The 17,333-nt window shown below is 42.9% G+C and overlaps 1 protein-coding gene across 1 annotated transcript in view; it reads right to left on the bottom strand.

Annotated features, from left to right (window-relative positions):
* Positions 1 to 17,112, bottom strand: part of LOC106643331 (uncharacterized) — a 51,907-nt gene extending 34,795 nt beyond the window's left edge. Inside the window, exons 1-2 of the mRNA XM_089593241.1 lie at positions 16,368 to 17,112; positions 4,908 to 5,343 (exon numbers count right to left, since the gene is read on the bottom strand). Of these exons, the coding sequence (XP_089449367.1) occupies positions 4,908 to 5,343; positions 16,368 to 16,626 (695 nt within the window). The 5' untranslated portion in view covers positions 16,627 to 17,112. The remainder of the gene's footprint in view (positions 1 to 4,907; positions 5,344 to 16,367) is intronic.
* Positions 17,113 to 17,333: the final 221 nt, after the last annotated feature.

The raw sequence follows: 17,333 nt of genomic DNA, 5'->3' as shown, positions 1-17,333 counted from the left end.
ACGCGGGCCAATTACATTTATACACCTAGACGCAAGAAGGTTAAAGCGCTCGTCAGTCCAGCTTGTCTTTGTCCAACTACGACGAGTGTATAATATAGTATGTGATATATATATATATATATATTATGTTGTGTGTTTCGAGTTGCGTGTTGCCGGCAGGTGTTGTCGTCGCCTGTTATAATTACGGGCGCGCAACTCACGTGCAGCATTAAACGCAATAGTATTCGCGGGTAGGTGTATTGCATTACATGTGTGTGGGTTGCGTTGTACTACACGTGCACTATTTTGTTCGCTTGGTGGTGCAACTTTGAAAAAGTGAGAATTAAACCCTAAATGTATACATCCATACAGAAACGCAATACAATTACTTGTACAATTTATGGAAATTATCATGGTTTTGGCGATTTTAATTTTACCTCTTTAGAGGAATGATAAAAGTCCAAGAATGCGTTGTACACGATAAAAAAAAAAAACAAAAAAAAACATCGACCAAACGCTTGAAGCTCTACAATGCTATTATGTATACTAATGACTTTACTTGTCGATGCTCGTATATTCATAGCACACAAGACATAAGGTTCGTGTATTTTTCAATTGAGCTCTATTGAAATTCATACAAAGCTGTACTTTGCAAGAAAATATATTGGAAGATATAACCATGTAGCAGGTGTGAAGTAAGCACTGAAATGTATTTTGTCTATACTCATCAGGAAATTTTGAAAACTTGTACACCTCCAAACGGAGGAGGAAAAAAAAACGTATAGACTTGCGTAAGCAAATTGAAAATTATATCTCAAAGAGTGCACATGGTGCACACCTTACTCTTACTTTACTACCATGTGCTCACATTACAGGCTACGAGGAGCATACAGGTGTTGAGAATCATTTATACATCTATAGGTGCACCACTGCATGTAACTATACGTACAGTATATATATATATATATATATATATATATATATATATATATATATATATATATATATATATATATATATATTATACCTATATACGAGTTGATTAAGAGTTCGCGTGACATCGAGCAGCGACGTTGTATATACTATTGTAGAGTAGAGCAGGTATTAGGTGTACGTATAGCGTAGCTTTGACATTTCCTTGCGCGTAATCGCGGTGTTGGAAATTTTTTTTTTAGTAACTTGTTACGTTCCTCTTTTTTCCAAGGCTTATCTTGGGAGAAAACAGTGTCTTCACTTTACGTAGCTGTCAGCCAAGTATACCTATTGTTGAAAATAGTACACGCGAGAGGAACAACGAATTACTTTCGCCCGACTGGACTCTTTCACTAGACGCTAGACGCACCGTCACACGCACCCACAAGATACGCGACTTACGTATAGGTACATCATTATGTAATGAGCAACCAACAATGTCAAGTTTTGTTTTGTTACATACATACCCGTCTATTCCCTGTTCCGAAAATTACGAGGAAAATCTATATGGTACATACGTACACCCGTACAGAGAACAAAAACGCAACTCTGACGCATATTACAAAAGATATGTATACCACAATGTATAAGTGGTGCTGCCTCGGCTTTTCACGCGTCCCAAGAAAACCGAGCTGTCGTAATCGCATGCAACTCGCACACACAGTAGAGCGAGCTATAGCCAGCCGAACAGCGGTGATAATGACGGTAATAACGCCAAGTGACGTATTTATTGCCGGCGAGCCGAGAAGCGCGAGAGGAGGAAACGACAATGTGCACCGAATATATAAGCCTCTTCTTTGATGATCCAAAGTCGCGTTGCTTGCGTGTACAGGTATAATGACAAAATATGGGGATAATGACACGCTGACACCATCGCGTCTTGGCACCTCCTTTCCTCTCTCTGCACACACCCATCATTACACGTCATTTCGCGAAAATTCCAAAGGGGCTACCTTCTCTCGCGCGCGTGCCGAAAGAAAAAAAAACAAAAAAACAGAGTTTGTCCTTCCCGCAAATTGAGACTAATTTTTCCCCACAGCCTGCAATTTTCAGTCACACGCGCGTGTGAAAAAACCCGCCGATTCTCGCGCGCGGCTGTTTTTTTTTTTTTTTTTTTTCTTTTTCCCCTCGAACTTAATTAGAAGTTCTTTTCACGCGCGGTACCTACACGTAGCTTTTCCCAAGTCGGGTTTCGAGTGGATTCGTTTGGACTAGCAAAGCGAGTGAGAGAGGCAAAAAAAATTCGCCAAGCCGGAGAGCTGAAATCCCATCCGGACGTGAGAAAGAGGAGAAAGCCAAACGACGGAAGGTACACGACAAAAAGGAAATCAAGTCAACATGCCTCACGAGAGGGAGAACCTGGTTCTCGGGGCGACCCCCCGCGGACGGGCCGTTCCACCTGATTCGCCTTCCTTATACATTTGTATGTACGTATACGTGTTTCTCTTTTGTAATCGAGGCTCACTGCCTGCATTGTCGTTGTTTTCAAATACAAATGCAGAGGTCCATGGGATGTGGACCCGCGAAAAAAAAAAAAAAAAAGAGGGTAACCAAGGGGAGACACCAAAGATAATATATCGCGAGATTTCACGCCGAGAGTGCTTGTACCGCGTGGATATATTACAATGTATAATGTACATTATATCGTTTGTGCGCGCGATGCGCCTCCCTGCAAATTGATACGTTCGCCTCGGTGGTGGTCTTCCCACAGACACTTATGTAGGTAACATACAATACATTTCTCTTGAAACTTTTTTCCGGGTGCCTACCTATATATATATATGCCCAGAGCGCGCGAGCGAGCCGGAAAATTTTCATTAGCGCGATGGCCGCGACTCTTTCTCCCTCCCGGTAATTAATCATTGTAATTGGCTCCCGAACGAAAAAGAGAATGGGGGGGATGGGGCGGGCGGGGAAAGAGAGAGAGAGCCGGGGTGAAAAAGACTCTCGCCGCGAGTGGGAAGTTAATTATCTTTCCGATCGGCCGTGCCACCGCGACAGGTATATACTCCGCGAGGCTCGACGCCACGCTAAATCGAGTACAAATGAAATATTAAACTGCGCCCGGCGCCCCATCGATGGTACAGCGTCGTACCGGCGAGTTTTCTTTCGCCGTGTTTTTTTTTACACACCCGATTCCGTGGCTCCCTCGGTCGCTTGTTCTCGGTAATAGTAAATATTAAACAGAAGTGGAAAAAAAAAAAAAAAAGAGAGCCAATTAAAAAACCTCCCGACCGATTTTTCATGGCACACCTCGAAATAAACGGGCAGCTGTTATTTGGGGCGCGCGCGCACGTGCCGCTCGGCCGATTAGTCAAAAGTATGATGTGCGCTTTACCTTTTTCGTCGCGAAAAATTTATTCGTCCCCTTTATTGAATAAATTTAACCCGGGCGCGCCTTATGGCCATCTTGATAAAAACCGAGAGCCATTGATCCGAAGCGTATATGTATATGTATATATACATGGAGACGTCGCGGCGCAAGAAATTAATAAGATTAAAAAGAGACGAGGGTAAATAAGCGGCAGCGATTAAGGCGCGACAGAGATGCGTTTCGAGCGCGAAAAAAATAATCGCGCGCATCGTAAGCGATACCGTTAACTTTCCGAGGCATATTCGTACGTATAATCCGCTGGTGTAACACGTATACGTACTGCGAACGCGCGCACTCAATCGTATCCCCTGGATCGGGAGCAATCGAAACAAATACCTACGTACAAAAAAAAAAAAAAAAAAAAAAAAAAAAAAAAAAAAAAAAAAAAAAAAAAAAAAAAGCGCAAGGAGAGAAAGGACTCGATCGGAGAAAGCAGTAAGGGCCCCTGTTGCCGGTGAAAGTCCCGGTCAGTGCTTTGTTTAATTTTCCCCCTTTTTTTTCCGGCCTCGTCCCCTTCCTTTGACGACTCACGAAAAAACGGCGATTACGCAATCTGTATACACGCACACACACGTGCACGCAAGCTCATGCGAATTTTCTACTCGGTCACGGGACATGGCAGCTGTGTGCAGTCCCGCGAGCCAACTCTATTAGCATATGCCTATAAAAATGGTCGCGCGCTACATGCAAGTTACCTCACAGCAGCGCATAATGGACAGTCATAAATTATAATCGTACAGGACTCTCGGCTGCTGCCCTTAAATATCTCGTAAAGCGCGCCAACAGGCTCGAAAAGGAGTATAAGGATCGAGAGAGAAAGCCAAGAGTGTATAGGTACGTGGAGAGGAAGAAGGATATAAAAGAAAGGAAAAAAAGGGGGGGAAAGAGAGTAGTGATGGAGGGCAACGGTACTATATTTATACCACCAAACCCACCTATATATGTATATATATATACTTTTAATTGTCCACGGCAGTCATTTATCAAGGCTGCTGCTGTTGCTGCTCTCCTCGAAAGGGGGCGTTACCCGCCTCTGGTGGCTTTCGACTGTTTCCCCTCCGTTAATTTCCACCTTATACTTATACCTACATGTATATACGCGAGCGAATATCGTTCTTTCACGCGTATAGGTATATAATATGCTTACGTTAATCGCGTTAACTTTACTAGGTAAGTATAACCTCTTGTGCCCCCCTAGAAGTCCTTTTTGCTGTATCTATATTTTTGAAACGATTGTGCATGAAGTTTCTTTTTTCCTAACGGCGCTGTCGAAGCAACATATTTTCCAGATCAGTCGGTCACAAGCCCACAACCAGCGAGAGCACAAAAGCCCGAGCATGCATGTGCAGGGGTACACGCGATAATGTACATACATACATACATACGCATAACACCATAGCATGGCTCGCAAAGGGGTGAGCCGATGGCGTGAGGGCGTCCCATTAATCATCCGTTTTGCTTCCCACTCGAAAATTTGTACCTCGAGTTACCGACCTTGCGCGACCGCGCGAATATCTCCCTTCGGCATCTCCGTCCCAGCCCCGAAAAGGTAAATAAAAACGTCCAAGCGAGTGATAATCACCTGCCGGTCTTGGTGATGATCATCTCCGTGCCAAGGTCGTTGAACTTGTCCCAGAGCTCCTTGGTCTCCAAGTGGCACTCCACCTCGCGCAGCTCCTCCGAGTTGCAAGTGGGCGCGGTTTGGTGTCTGCGCCGTTTTTTCGCGGCCGGCTGCTGGTGATGGCCGGTCTCCTCCTCCTCCTCGTCCCTGCAGGACTTGCGCCGTTTCAACAGATTCTCCGTGGGTATGACGGATATGGGGCCCTCGTCCACGCTGCTGCACTCCTCGACGTCGACCTCCTCGTCGTCCTCGGGGTCGTTGGTCGACTTGTCGGTCGCCACGCTCTCGACGTCTATGCCGTTGCCGCTCGACTCGTCCAGCTCGTCCTCGTCGAGGAGCGCCTCGTCCGTCACCACCGTCGCCGTCGCCACGATGTTCACCGGCGACGAGCCCAACCCTGCAACACGTTCACCTTTTTTGTTTTATAACTTATTTCTGACAAAATACAATTTATACATTATATGGTACGTTAAAGAAGGGTTTCTTCCAGGATTCTGTTACGAAACGTATCATTTTTTGGTAGGTAAAATTATATTTTACTCGTTTTTGTACCCACGCAAACAACACGACCAACCAAGCGCGTGGTGTGCGTTGCACGTGCATGGATAAAGAAGAAGAAAGAAAAAAAAAGGGGGGGTATGTAATCGCGAACAATCGATGACAGTTTAAGTATAGCTTAACGCGCGTTTAACGACTTACGTAACGCACAAACACACACGGTGCGCGTCTTGGGGGGAAAAAAAAAAAAATACCCCGGACTTTTCATCGGTGCCACACACACGTTATAACGTACGCGCACATAGAGCCGGTGATTAATTGATACGTGTAGAACTTTGAAATCTTAGAAATCTACGCTCGTGCGCTCCCCCTACCTGACGTATCATTTACATTTCATGGATACACGTATGGATGGCCGTGCGCTTAATTTTATACACGGCTGCAGCCGCGAGTCTCGAGTAATGTGTGCATGTGTGTGTAAGTGTGGAGGAAACATTTTTTTTAAACCAACTCGGATTATTCTTTTTTTTTTTCACGAATACGGCTATTGAGACGTGAGAAACGAGAGGAAACTACGTGAAACGCATTTTCAGCTCTCGGTGTATATAATTATATATATATGTATGAAATGACTTGGGGCGAAATCATAATTATATAATATTGTACGACGCGCGGTGCGCGATTATCGATTATTTCGTACGGAGGAAACATTTTTTGTCCGCAATCGACACGTTTCTTGGACAAATCGAGTGTTAATCGCTTGTGTGTAGAAATGAAAATAATATTAATGATCGTAAGATTTGAGATGCAAGATGATTTTTCATGTGCGCTGACAACGCCTTTGCTCGGACAAATGACGTAAAAAAAAAAGTAATGAGTAGGGGTGTATGTGTTATGATTTTTCATTTATAGCAACGAAAGAACCGAAGCTCTGTGCATGAATATATTCATAAAGAATAGATAAATCAGCATGCAGGGAGGAGGTGGAGGCAGGTTAAAACGTGAAAAATGATTTAATTAAACGGGAATTCATAATTATTTAACGAGCGATTAAAATCCCTCGACTGCCACGCTCTCTCTCTCTCTCGTCTCTGAGCAGCGGAATCTCTATGAATACTATAGTACTCGTGAAAAAAATAAAAACATTAAAACAAAACAGAGAAAAAAGCTGGCACACCGAGCAAGCGAAAGAAGGAATTTCAGAGGGATAGGAAATATTAGAGGTGTCGTCAAGCACAGTCGAGCATACAAATCAGTCCGACGTTGCGTCACAACGTCACAAGAAAATTTACTACTAATTTACCCCCCACCCCCTCTCTCTCGGCACTTGTGCTCGGTATGATGCGAGCACGCGAACTCTATCCAGGCGATGCATAATATAGTAAAAAATTCATAAGCACGCGCACGCGCTAAAATCTGTGGCGCTCTAATTGGATCGATTGATTAAAAGCGTAAGTATATAGTGTCCATGTCCCCTTCCTCTCATATAATACATGTATGCCCAGTTTCCATCTAAAGGTGATGGTGCACGTATAGCACGGAGAAAAGCAAAGAGTATACCAATTTGATTTCTCTCAAAGTAACCAGCGGAAAAATTCGTCATGTCCCATCGCTTGCTGAAATGTTTATCTTTGTGGGATGAATCTACTTGTAAACAATAAATCGGCGCATCAAAGTAATACACGCGCGTATGCCGTGTTTATAATCATTAGCGTGCCTATAGTTGCATCGAACGTACTTAATTATAATCCGATGAATAAGTGGATAATGGGCATCACTGAACGCACTCGCGATCATTAGCACGCCGTAACGAAGCTCAAGAGAGAATACCGGTCGTAACTCTATCGACTCGTCGTCGCATCGAGTCACTCCAAGTACACAATAGAAAAGCACATCTTTATGCACCTAATAATATATAATATAAGCTTGGAGATCGGTCGGGTCGCGCACTCCACTCGGCACCGATATAAATTCAATAAGGTAAAACGCCCAATACTTGGACAGATTTTTCGAAACTAATTTTAACGCTCATATTCCGAAGTTAATGTGCAATACTTCCATATTTTTTAAATAATTACTTGTAATTAGGATGCCTTAGGATTATATAACACACAAAAAATGTTTTAAAATAGCTCTTAAATAATAGTTATCGTACATTTTAAAACATGTCAACTTATCGGAGTAGTTGGACAATCATTCTCGACTGTCGTAGTAGTTGGACAACCTTGAAAACCAAAAGTTGGACAATGCTGCAGTACTTGGACAAGTTGGAAAGCAGTACTTGGACAATACTAACTTAAACGATTTTACAGTTGTATAAATTACGATAAGGCACAAGTACTTATTAAAACTAAAGTATGTATTTAGATAAATACCTTATAACGAAAAAATGTTAACGAAGGGGATAAATAATAACAAATTTATTACGTAAAATTCGTAAGTAAAATTATTAATCTTTTTTCCAAAAATAATTTATTAAATGCAAGATAAATCCCTCAGGGTGCATTTTGATTTTCAACATTTTCAATTGTGAGGAATCGCACTTCTCCTTCTTGATTTGAATTTTCTTTAGAAGGAACTGCATCTCTTCAATAGCAAACGAATTATCCAACTCAATTAAGCTCTCACCTCGGTACTCAGTTTTTTCAATTATTCTATCAGTGAGATAGTGTAAAACCAATTTTACTGTTTTTTTTTTAATTTTGTTATTTAAGATTTATTTTTAATAAGACTATAATTTTTCTTACTTTTCTTTTTTGTTTTTGTTGTATGACCTCCACTTTTGTTCTTTTTCATTATTTTATATTTTTTTAAAAACATTTTTCCTCTTTTCAGAACCCATACTTCATCTGTATTTACAGTGAATTGGAGGTTAACTTTTAAAAATGTTGAAAAAACAATTTTCTTAAAGCGGTGCACCCCTTAACAACAAAACTGATTAGTAAAGTGTTTTTTTTCTACAAAGTACTTCACTTTTTATACACTTTTGTTTAAAAAATTCGCATAAAAGATTAACTACGTTAAAAGGTAAACAACTTTGATTGTATGTCCATGTACTGGCTACGACGTTTTTGTGCCTATGACCTGAAGTTGGACAAGAGCTCCACGTCTGTCCAACTACTACGAAATCGTGAGGTGTACTTGGACAGCTAATTTTACATTATAAAAATTTTTTTTGTCCACGATTACATTAGAAATATTGTTAATTAATGTAAAAGTTGTAAAATAATACCATACAGCATTTATACAAATGCATTGGATTAATTTTAACGAGCATTACCTATTATCAAAATCATAGAAAACGGAGAAAAATTATCGCAGTCTTATGGCGCCTACGGTGAAATTTAGAATCATTCGCATGTATTAAATGTTGCTGAAATTTTTTTAAAAATTCAAGTATATCATCAATAATAATCATAGCAATATTAATCTATTACGTTTTTTAAAATATCTCTTTTTTATTTGCTACAATGACTGATTTTCCACTGTCCAAGTATCGGTCTGAATTTCAGTTTTGTCCAAGTATTGGGCGTTTTACCTTAGTTGACGCTCACGGCCCTCCCTATTATCCATATTTCTCCTCCTTTCAGCGCAACATAATTATGACATGTGTTTGACGAATCAACCACGACAAAAACTGTTGCATCCAAAACATCGGTGTAAAAGAGTAGGTATACATTTTTTTTGACTCGATGACGTTTCAAATATACACACATTTTTTTTATTTGTTTCGCAAGGATGTCAAAAAAAGAAAGAAGAAAAAAAAACAGGTGTCAGCCGGAGTCGCAAGGATTCTTTTCTCTCAAAATTTAGAATTCCAAGTCCACGTGGGAGCTTATGTTACACGGTGAATTTTATTTTCAGGAATGCGAGTTTCTTTGAATATTCAAAGTCCTTTCGGTTCGTCGCCACGGATGCAGGAGGAAAAAAAAAAAAAAAAAAAAAAGAGCATCGTGTCCACGCATATAACATTGTATGTTATACACGGCGCAGAAGCACGAGCGTCGACAAATAGAGCCATTTTTCTCTCTCCTCGTGGAGACACCCTGCAAACAGCAGCAGTAGATGACTTATCGATCTCGCGCCGATTTATCTTCCCTCTCTCTCTTCGCACGGCCCCGTATATACGCGTGTATATATTAATATAATGTTCTCCCTCCGCGTAACGCGATACGCGCCCGCATATACGAAAGATCACGAGATCCCGATATCTCCTGTATATATACCTACACACACGCGCGCGCGAGTGTATACGCGTGTAGACGCGAAATCTCTCACTCCTCCTCGCGCCTGTACAAGGAGACCAGGGAGGAAAGAAAAATCGGCAACAAAAAAAAACAAAAAAAAACAAAAAAAAAAAAAAAAGGCCCGAGCGTGGATACATTGAAACAGCTGGTATATCCTTAACGTTATCCCTTTCGTATTATACGCATAAATACACACAGGGGACTTAATACCCACGACGCAACACTAACACGGCTAGCTCGTTGATATTAATTAATGGCGCGTGAAACCTGTTTCCGCGCGAGCAGCTGTTTCGTTGATGGTCAGTACCAAACATCGGCAGAGCGTGTGTGTAAGAGGGTGCACACATATTATATGCCATGTGTGTGTTGCGTTGTATGTACGCGTGTATATATATATACAATACGACTGACGAGGCTGCGAGATTATGATAATGCGACACCGAATTATCTGCGGATTTATAATACTCGCGCGCGCGCATCGAGGTGTGTTTGTCCGCGTCCGCGGGGAACTTGTTTAATAATTTCACTCCGACGATCTCGGCAATTTGGATTCCATACCAGCTCGCAAGTGTGGCTTTTAAGCTTTGGAGTGAAAATTGTCCGCGCCCCCCATCGCCAACCGAGTATCGATGCTTGCATTTCGCGAAAGCTCGCGGGTACAAGAGCTTTGATGTTCATCACGCAAAGACTCACTGCATCCTCAGCGGTTCCCATACGATAATACGATCTCTTTAATCTCGGCTCTCTCGAATGGCCGGGCGTGCACGATGATGGTAAAAATATATATAATCGCACCGCGCGCAACCGGAGCCCCGAACCCATCATCCTCTTACATCCGTATGTGTATATTACACGCACGCGTATCCGTCCACGTCTCGGCTATCAATTAAAATCAACGCGCTTGAAATTGCACTTAACACCGTGAGATATTAATATTTTCCCGTTGCGCTTTTCTCTCTCTATCTCGCTATGCAGTAATCTACTCGCGTATACATATCATTTCCGATCCTTCCAGTCGTTTAATAAAAACCAGCGCAGTGTTCAACCATCCAACGTAGCGATTACACGTGCAAAACGTATTTTTTCAGCAGCAGCAACATCAGCTACGTATGTGTATATATAGGTACGGGAGGAGGCATTAATATACGTGGTATAGGTGCGCGCTTGTGGGATCCGTTAACACGTAAACACGCGGCTACTAGAAAACAGTGGTATCATCGTACACCTCCGAGAGAAGAGGAGGAAGGGGCGTGATCGCGGGGGGGGGGCAATTTGTATCTCTTTACAGGAGCGCGAGGCCTTGTCGCAATAATTTTCTCTTGCCTCCGAGTAAAATGCACCTGCGTTTAATCGGCCGTATTAATAACAACGCGATTTAATGACGCTCGCGTTGCTGCTGCCGCTGTGCCTTACAATCATTATTAAAGAGCGGTAGAATGAAAAAAAAAAAAAAGAAAAAAAAAAAGAATAGGTGGAACTCTGCGTTCGCGCAACCAGTAAGTTGTTGTATACATAGTTCTAAATGGCTTCGGCCTCGAGAATAATATTTCAATTTGCAGCTCCGCTACGCGTCACACACACACACACACCAGCAGCAAAGGCGAAGGAGTGCGAACACGGTTCGACGGAATTATTATTAATAATCGCCCGTTTATTACACGCGCATTGATATGCTGGTTGTACATTATAAGTGTATATACACCTAATACCCTGCACTGGTGTACGCGCAAGACACATTTTTTTTTTTTTTTTTATCCTTTATCCCTCGCTGATGCAGATACGACTTTTCAAGTATACATTACACGGGAACGCGCGCGCGCAACCGACACATGCTGAGAATTAAATATTTGTTTTGAAAAACGTCATCGCCAAGACGTATCGATATTATATGTATTTACGCTCGATGACGGTATCGCAGATGTATATATATATATAGCTGCGAGCAATCGGTTAAAATGTGCGGTAATAACGAAGTGATTAACTACTGGATGATGATGCCGTTGATGGGCGCTTCTTTTTAAAATTGTCTCATTTATCATTTTCTGCTGCCATACCTATATCACTCGCAAGTGACGTTATTGCGCTCCGAGGAATGTGAATTTGTTAGGATATGCGGTGAAGAACTTTGAGAAAGCGTTAAAAAAAAAAACTAATTGAAAATACATGTTTATGGTTACTCTATTCGTAGGTTTTTCCTGAGTGATCGAGCCAAACAAGGAAAATAAGAAACCATTTGGGCACCAAATCCAAAAACAATCGTCGCTAAATAACGCGGCTCTCGGCGAATTTCTGCGGTACCACGACTCGATTGGGAGCTTTAAAAATAGAGTGCCGTTGAATTCGTTTGCTCCCTCCGTCGAGTAAAAAGGAAGAAAAATTGTCGTGACTAATAACGGATCGAAAATTAGTCCGAGATTCTCGAGAAATCCGTGCCTCGGACCGACCCGAGGGGCCGGAAGTCGTGCATACACGATTATAATACACGATGTGTTCGAGGAATGTTTCGCGAATACAAACAGCTTTCGATTGGAATTAAAATTAAATGCAAATACGCCTCCCTCAAAAATTCTTCAGAAAAAGAAGTGTATACATACGTAATTACAAACAGATCACTCAATCACCCGGTAGTATAGCCACCAAAAGTCAATACTTAGCAGCTATATTTGTTCTTGAAAAATTACACCCGTTGCTAATAATAACACAGATACCCGTCTCATTACTACAAAACAAACGAAACAGCACATATACATACGGTAAATGGCAACAATGTCCGCAAAACAGCAGATGGGTGCGCCTGGAGATAGTCCCACAACAGAAAAGAGGAAGAAAAAGAGTTAAAGATGAAGCTTAAAACTAGCAAACGAATTGTAGCAGCGATACCGTTAATTAACATATGGTATTTGGGGTACGGTGAAAGAGGTGGCTGATTTAGTATTAAGGGTACCCCAAGGAGAAGTGACGGTATGGCTGCTAGAATTATTTGTCTGCTGTATATGTACGTTACATTTGTTCTTGTGCTTAACGTATCAGGCGGAAAGACAGTGTAAAATAAGTGATTTTGCAGAAATAGCCATTATTTGGCATGGCACGCTAATGGTCTTGGAAAAAAAAAAAAAAGTTAGAATAAGCAAGTGAGCTGCATCCGAGTCGAAGTAAGCACGGGGCTAATACTACATCCAAGATGGCGCGTGGAGGAGCCGAATCCCGAATCAGAGGGAGCTGACGCTGGTGCCGTCGTTATGGGGTTAAATAAAAAAAAGTTGTTCAGTGCAAGCAAGGCCATCCGATTCCCTTGTGCTCCAATCGAGAGTTGCATCGATGTACCATTACATAAAGCAAACTCAAGAAAAGAGGAGGGTTACAAGGGGGTTGTCGTTGTGTGTACCACTTATACACGAAAATAAAGGAATCAATGAAAAAAAGGTGGAGCTATCCCGTCAATCTATACATATATCAAGGGTATACAAGTATTGTTAAGAAGTAAGTATTGGTATATCCCAAATAGAGAGTGTCCAAAGCAGGAGAAACTATAAAAGTAGCGGCCGGTGTGGTCCTCGGCTGGTGCGCGTCTCGTCCCCCTGCGGTCGTCACCGCACGTATAGGTACACCAGTTTCCGAAAACCCGGAGAGAAAACTACATTCGTGGATATAGCTGTTTTTCCCTCGGCCCCTGGAGCCTCCTCCTCCTTTCCCTTTTCTTGTCGCCGCAACTGTTACACCACCATTTTGTATTATACAGGTACCTATACATATATATATATACATAGTACCAGAGAGGGAAGGAGGGGGGGGGGGGGAGAAACGAAGAAATGGCGCTCGGCCGGTGGCCCACCGACGCCAAAGATGAGCCATCATCATCATCATCATCGCCGTCAGGTAAATAATCGGGCGGTCGTATAATATTTCCTCTCTCCCTTTTACTCCGCCAAGCGACAGGCGATTGTAATAATATAAAACACACGCGTGGCTGCCAATATACAGACTTCATGAGCATATATTATATATGTACAATTATATCTACATAATTTTATATTTTGTAAGAATTTTCAAAAGCGCGGAGGCGTCGGAGTTGCTGCCGCGTATACGGATGAATAATTAACGTAGCCCCGATTGCCGAATCCGGTTGTCTGGGCCGCGCTCCATGCGGAGCCACAACTGAGGAAAATAGAGCCATTAGGGCTGCACTTTTTCACAGCGTTTCCGTGAAGCGTTTTGTTGAACGAGGGAAAAAGAGCAGACGGACCCTATCGTTGCATTATGGCTTTCGTCGGTTTCGCGCAATTGCGCCGCAATAGGTACATCTAGGCTATACGCAACGGATTAAAATATATGTATATAATACGAGTCTTGTACAATTATTGTACGGGTATAAAATTTGAGAGTGGCTTTCTACGAGCTTTCTATACATTCAACAAATTAATGGCTATATACTGCATCCGTTGGGCTTTTCTTGTTCAGAGGATGGGGCAGGGGAATGGCAACGGAGTTTACCTGCTTGTGCAAATATTGTGTTAAGGAAGGGGTTGGTGATAAATTGTGGGCAGAAAAAAAAACACCACCGATGAAGAAACGATGCAGGCTTTTCGGGAAATTTTTTCAAAATCAAAAATCTATCGATCGCCTTAGTCCATCGTTTGATCAAACATGATATAATGCACCTATAATTGAGTAGCCCACGGATCTAAATGCACACAAGCGCCACGTTTCGCCGCATTAGCCTCTCTCGATCCCGTATTCTGCCGTTGAAATCGAGACCCGGTGTGCGAGCACGCTATCTCCCTACAGAAAAAGCTTCCACATAGGTACCATAGCATGGAGGTACACGGTATGCGAGCCCTGCGCTCAGCCTCCGCAGCACTTGTCAATTAAAAAATCTCGCATGCGCATGTGTATATCCGGAGCAGGCGGGCTCGTGACTGTGCCGATCTTGTCGTCGTCGTCGTCGCGTCATCGTCGCCGGGGGGGCGCAGGGTGGTCCCCCAGCGCGCGGGGGATCATCGTGCGTTTCCGATTCGACAAAGAAATACGAGCTGCTACACACGGAGCGTTGTTATAAGTAAGCGCGAGAGATGCCCACGACCACCCAGAACTGCGTGCTGGTTACTTTTGCTCCTGCTGTCACCATCAGCCGCGAGGGCGCCTCCACGCAGGGAGAGTGTGTATATATACACGTGTGGGTCGTCTGTAGTATGACAGCGCGGTAGGACCCCAGCGAGGGCCCTATGGCAATTTGTTAGAGCCTCCCGAGAGTCTTCTCGTCTCCTCTCTCTCCCTGCTCTTCTTCCTTTCTTTTTTTTTTTTTTTTTTTTCCTTTTTCGACTTGAAGGATTGCAGCTTCGCTTTTTGTGCGCGTGCATTTTTTGCGGCGCCAACAACAGCCCGCACGTTATAATTATTCTTCATTATGGTGGTATACCTACCTACCTACCAACATATAAATGTACATGCCGTTTGTCTGTCCCGTAAGGATGTTACGTTGTGGTGATCGGTCGTGGTGGTGGTTTTCGATACATGTGTTTTGACTGTTCCATGTAAAAGCCTATTGCGCCCTGGCTTTTCTCACGATAAATGCACTTGGCTTGTTTAGACTTTTTTGTTTTGTTTCAAAAATACTTTACTCAATTGAGCGTCACTCGAAAATGGCGCAATAACCCAACGATCACTAGTACCGTCCAAGATTCCGTTGGATATTTTGTAATTTATAGATTTTCGAGAATTCCCGTGTTGAAATATCATGAAATACTTTTAGCAGCTGAATATGCAACAAACGCAATTATGGTATCAGTGGGCAGTCGATTTAAAAAAAAATATTATTATAATAATTCGTTAATATACACAAATGGCTGTACTCTGCCGACGGTAACGTACATTCACAGTACCTACAAACCTTGTCATTATATTGTAAAACAAAACGTCATTTGCGATTGGAAAAAACGACATGAACAAACGAATGATATTTATGGATGTAAATGTATAGTATATGACTTAACAAAAAATCATAACTACTTTATTAAATTTAGTTTCTTAAAATCAAAGTTTCATTACGGAAAATAAAAATCTCTACAGTCTGATAATTTTTGCTAACGATCCGACGCAACATTTTAACTAAAATTTATCTCGTAATATCGTTTCAATAACTGCACCCCGTATATTGATACACTGAACAATTAGCACCTGCTCCAAAATGATTTGTTTACAGATATAACCTAAAAATACGCAAGAAGCCAAGCAACGTTATTAAATCAGAATGCAATAAAGTTTTCTCGAACATAATGAAAAAAGTATGTAGCAAACACGTTCGAATACTTGTCAATTTTCGTCAAACGTTCGAATGAAAATTTGAAATTTGAAATTTAAATGGGAATCGGAACACACAAGCAACCAGACGCCCGTCGCTGGAGTTTCCAGGAAACGCAATCACAATCCAAGAACCACATATCTGAAGTATACAAGCTACTTAGGGTACCCCAATAGACCAACTCCCTCACCCCCACAACAATCAGAATCCAGCCAGGAAATGACAAAACACGGGCTAAACGTGCCCAAGTTCCGAAAGGGGAGTAGAGCGTTTCTCTCAAAAATGTGTGTCAATAAACCAAGTCACGAACAAAAAGAACATAAAACGAAGGGAGCAAGGGGGGTACCCGAAGAAAAGAAGGGAAAAAAAGAAACTCACGGTGGTCCAGGCCAGTGGGGCTACTGCTGCTGTCCGATAGAGTGTAGGGCGCCTTGCCAACGTCGGCGCATTCCAGGTCGATGGTGTTGGCCGCGGTGGCCGCTGCTGTGGCAGCATTGCCGGCGGCGGTAGCTGCCAAGCCCTGCAGGTGGTAATGGTGATGGTGGTGATGGTGGTGTCCGAAGGACGGGCCCCTGGGCGCCATTATGGCCGCGATACTAAAGTCCGTCGACTTGCCGCGTTCACCCTTGGTCGGCATCTCGGCTATGGTTGTACACACCTGCGATAACTACTCGCCCCGGATTCTCTGGACAAACGCACCGTCGTCGTCGGAGTTGTAACGCGCGGCCCGACGGCTGGGAGTTACTTATACACTCACCGACCGCACCCGCGCACCTCCTCTGTGGTACTCTAAATCCTCGGATTCGCACGACCAGCTCACATAAGATAATAGGTATACTTGATATTATTTTTACCCGTACATGATACATATACGTATACACACATACGAGTCTCTTGTTCGATTGTTTGGCTTTTAAATTGCACTCAACGAGTGTTCTATTGATTGCTTGCGCATCACTTGGGGCCCGATCCACTGATCCTCGGATTGTCCGTGTTTAGAATAACGTATGCCCGTTTGACATAGACGTACGGATATAAATATACACTAAGCACACTTTGGTCGAGGTTGTTTAACTATATAATGTCACGTTACAGTCAAACGACAGCCGTACACATTCGACCGTCTACGCTGCCCGACTTCCCGAACACCACTGGTCTCCGAACTCCTCATCCTCCCACGATCGGCCTCCCCCTCTCCTCCACAAACACACGGATAAGCAGCGCCGCTCGCCCGTTCGTTCGCTCTTTCTCCTTCCCTTCCTCCCTCCCATCCAGTGGGCTGCGCGCGCATCCAACGACGGGACTGCCCCTCTTGCCGCTGTTATATGTATACACACACAGAAC

This window comes from Copidosoma floridanum, unplaced genomic scaffold, assembly GCF_036245765.1.
Source record: "Copidosoma floridanum isolate Cflo_tuat_1 unplaced genomic scaffold, Cflo_Japanese_pri ptg000019l, whole genome shotgun sequence".
Lineage (NCBI taxonomy): Eukaryota > Metazoa > Arthropoda > Insecta > Hymenoptera > Encyrtidae > Copidosoma > Copidosoma floridanum.
Note: the sequence above shows the minus strand (reverse complement) of the source record. Positions and strands in the feature narration are given on the sequence as shown.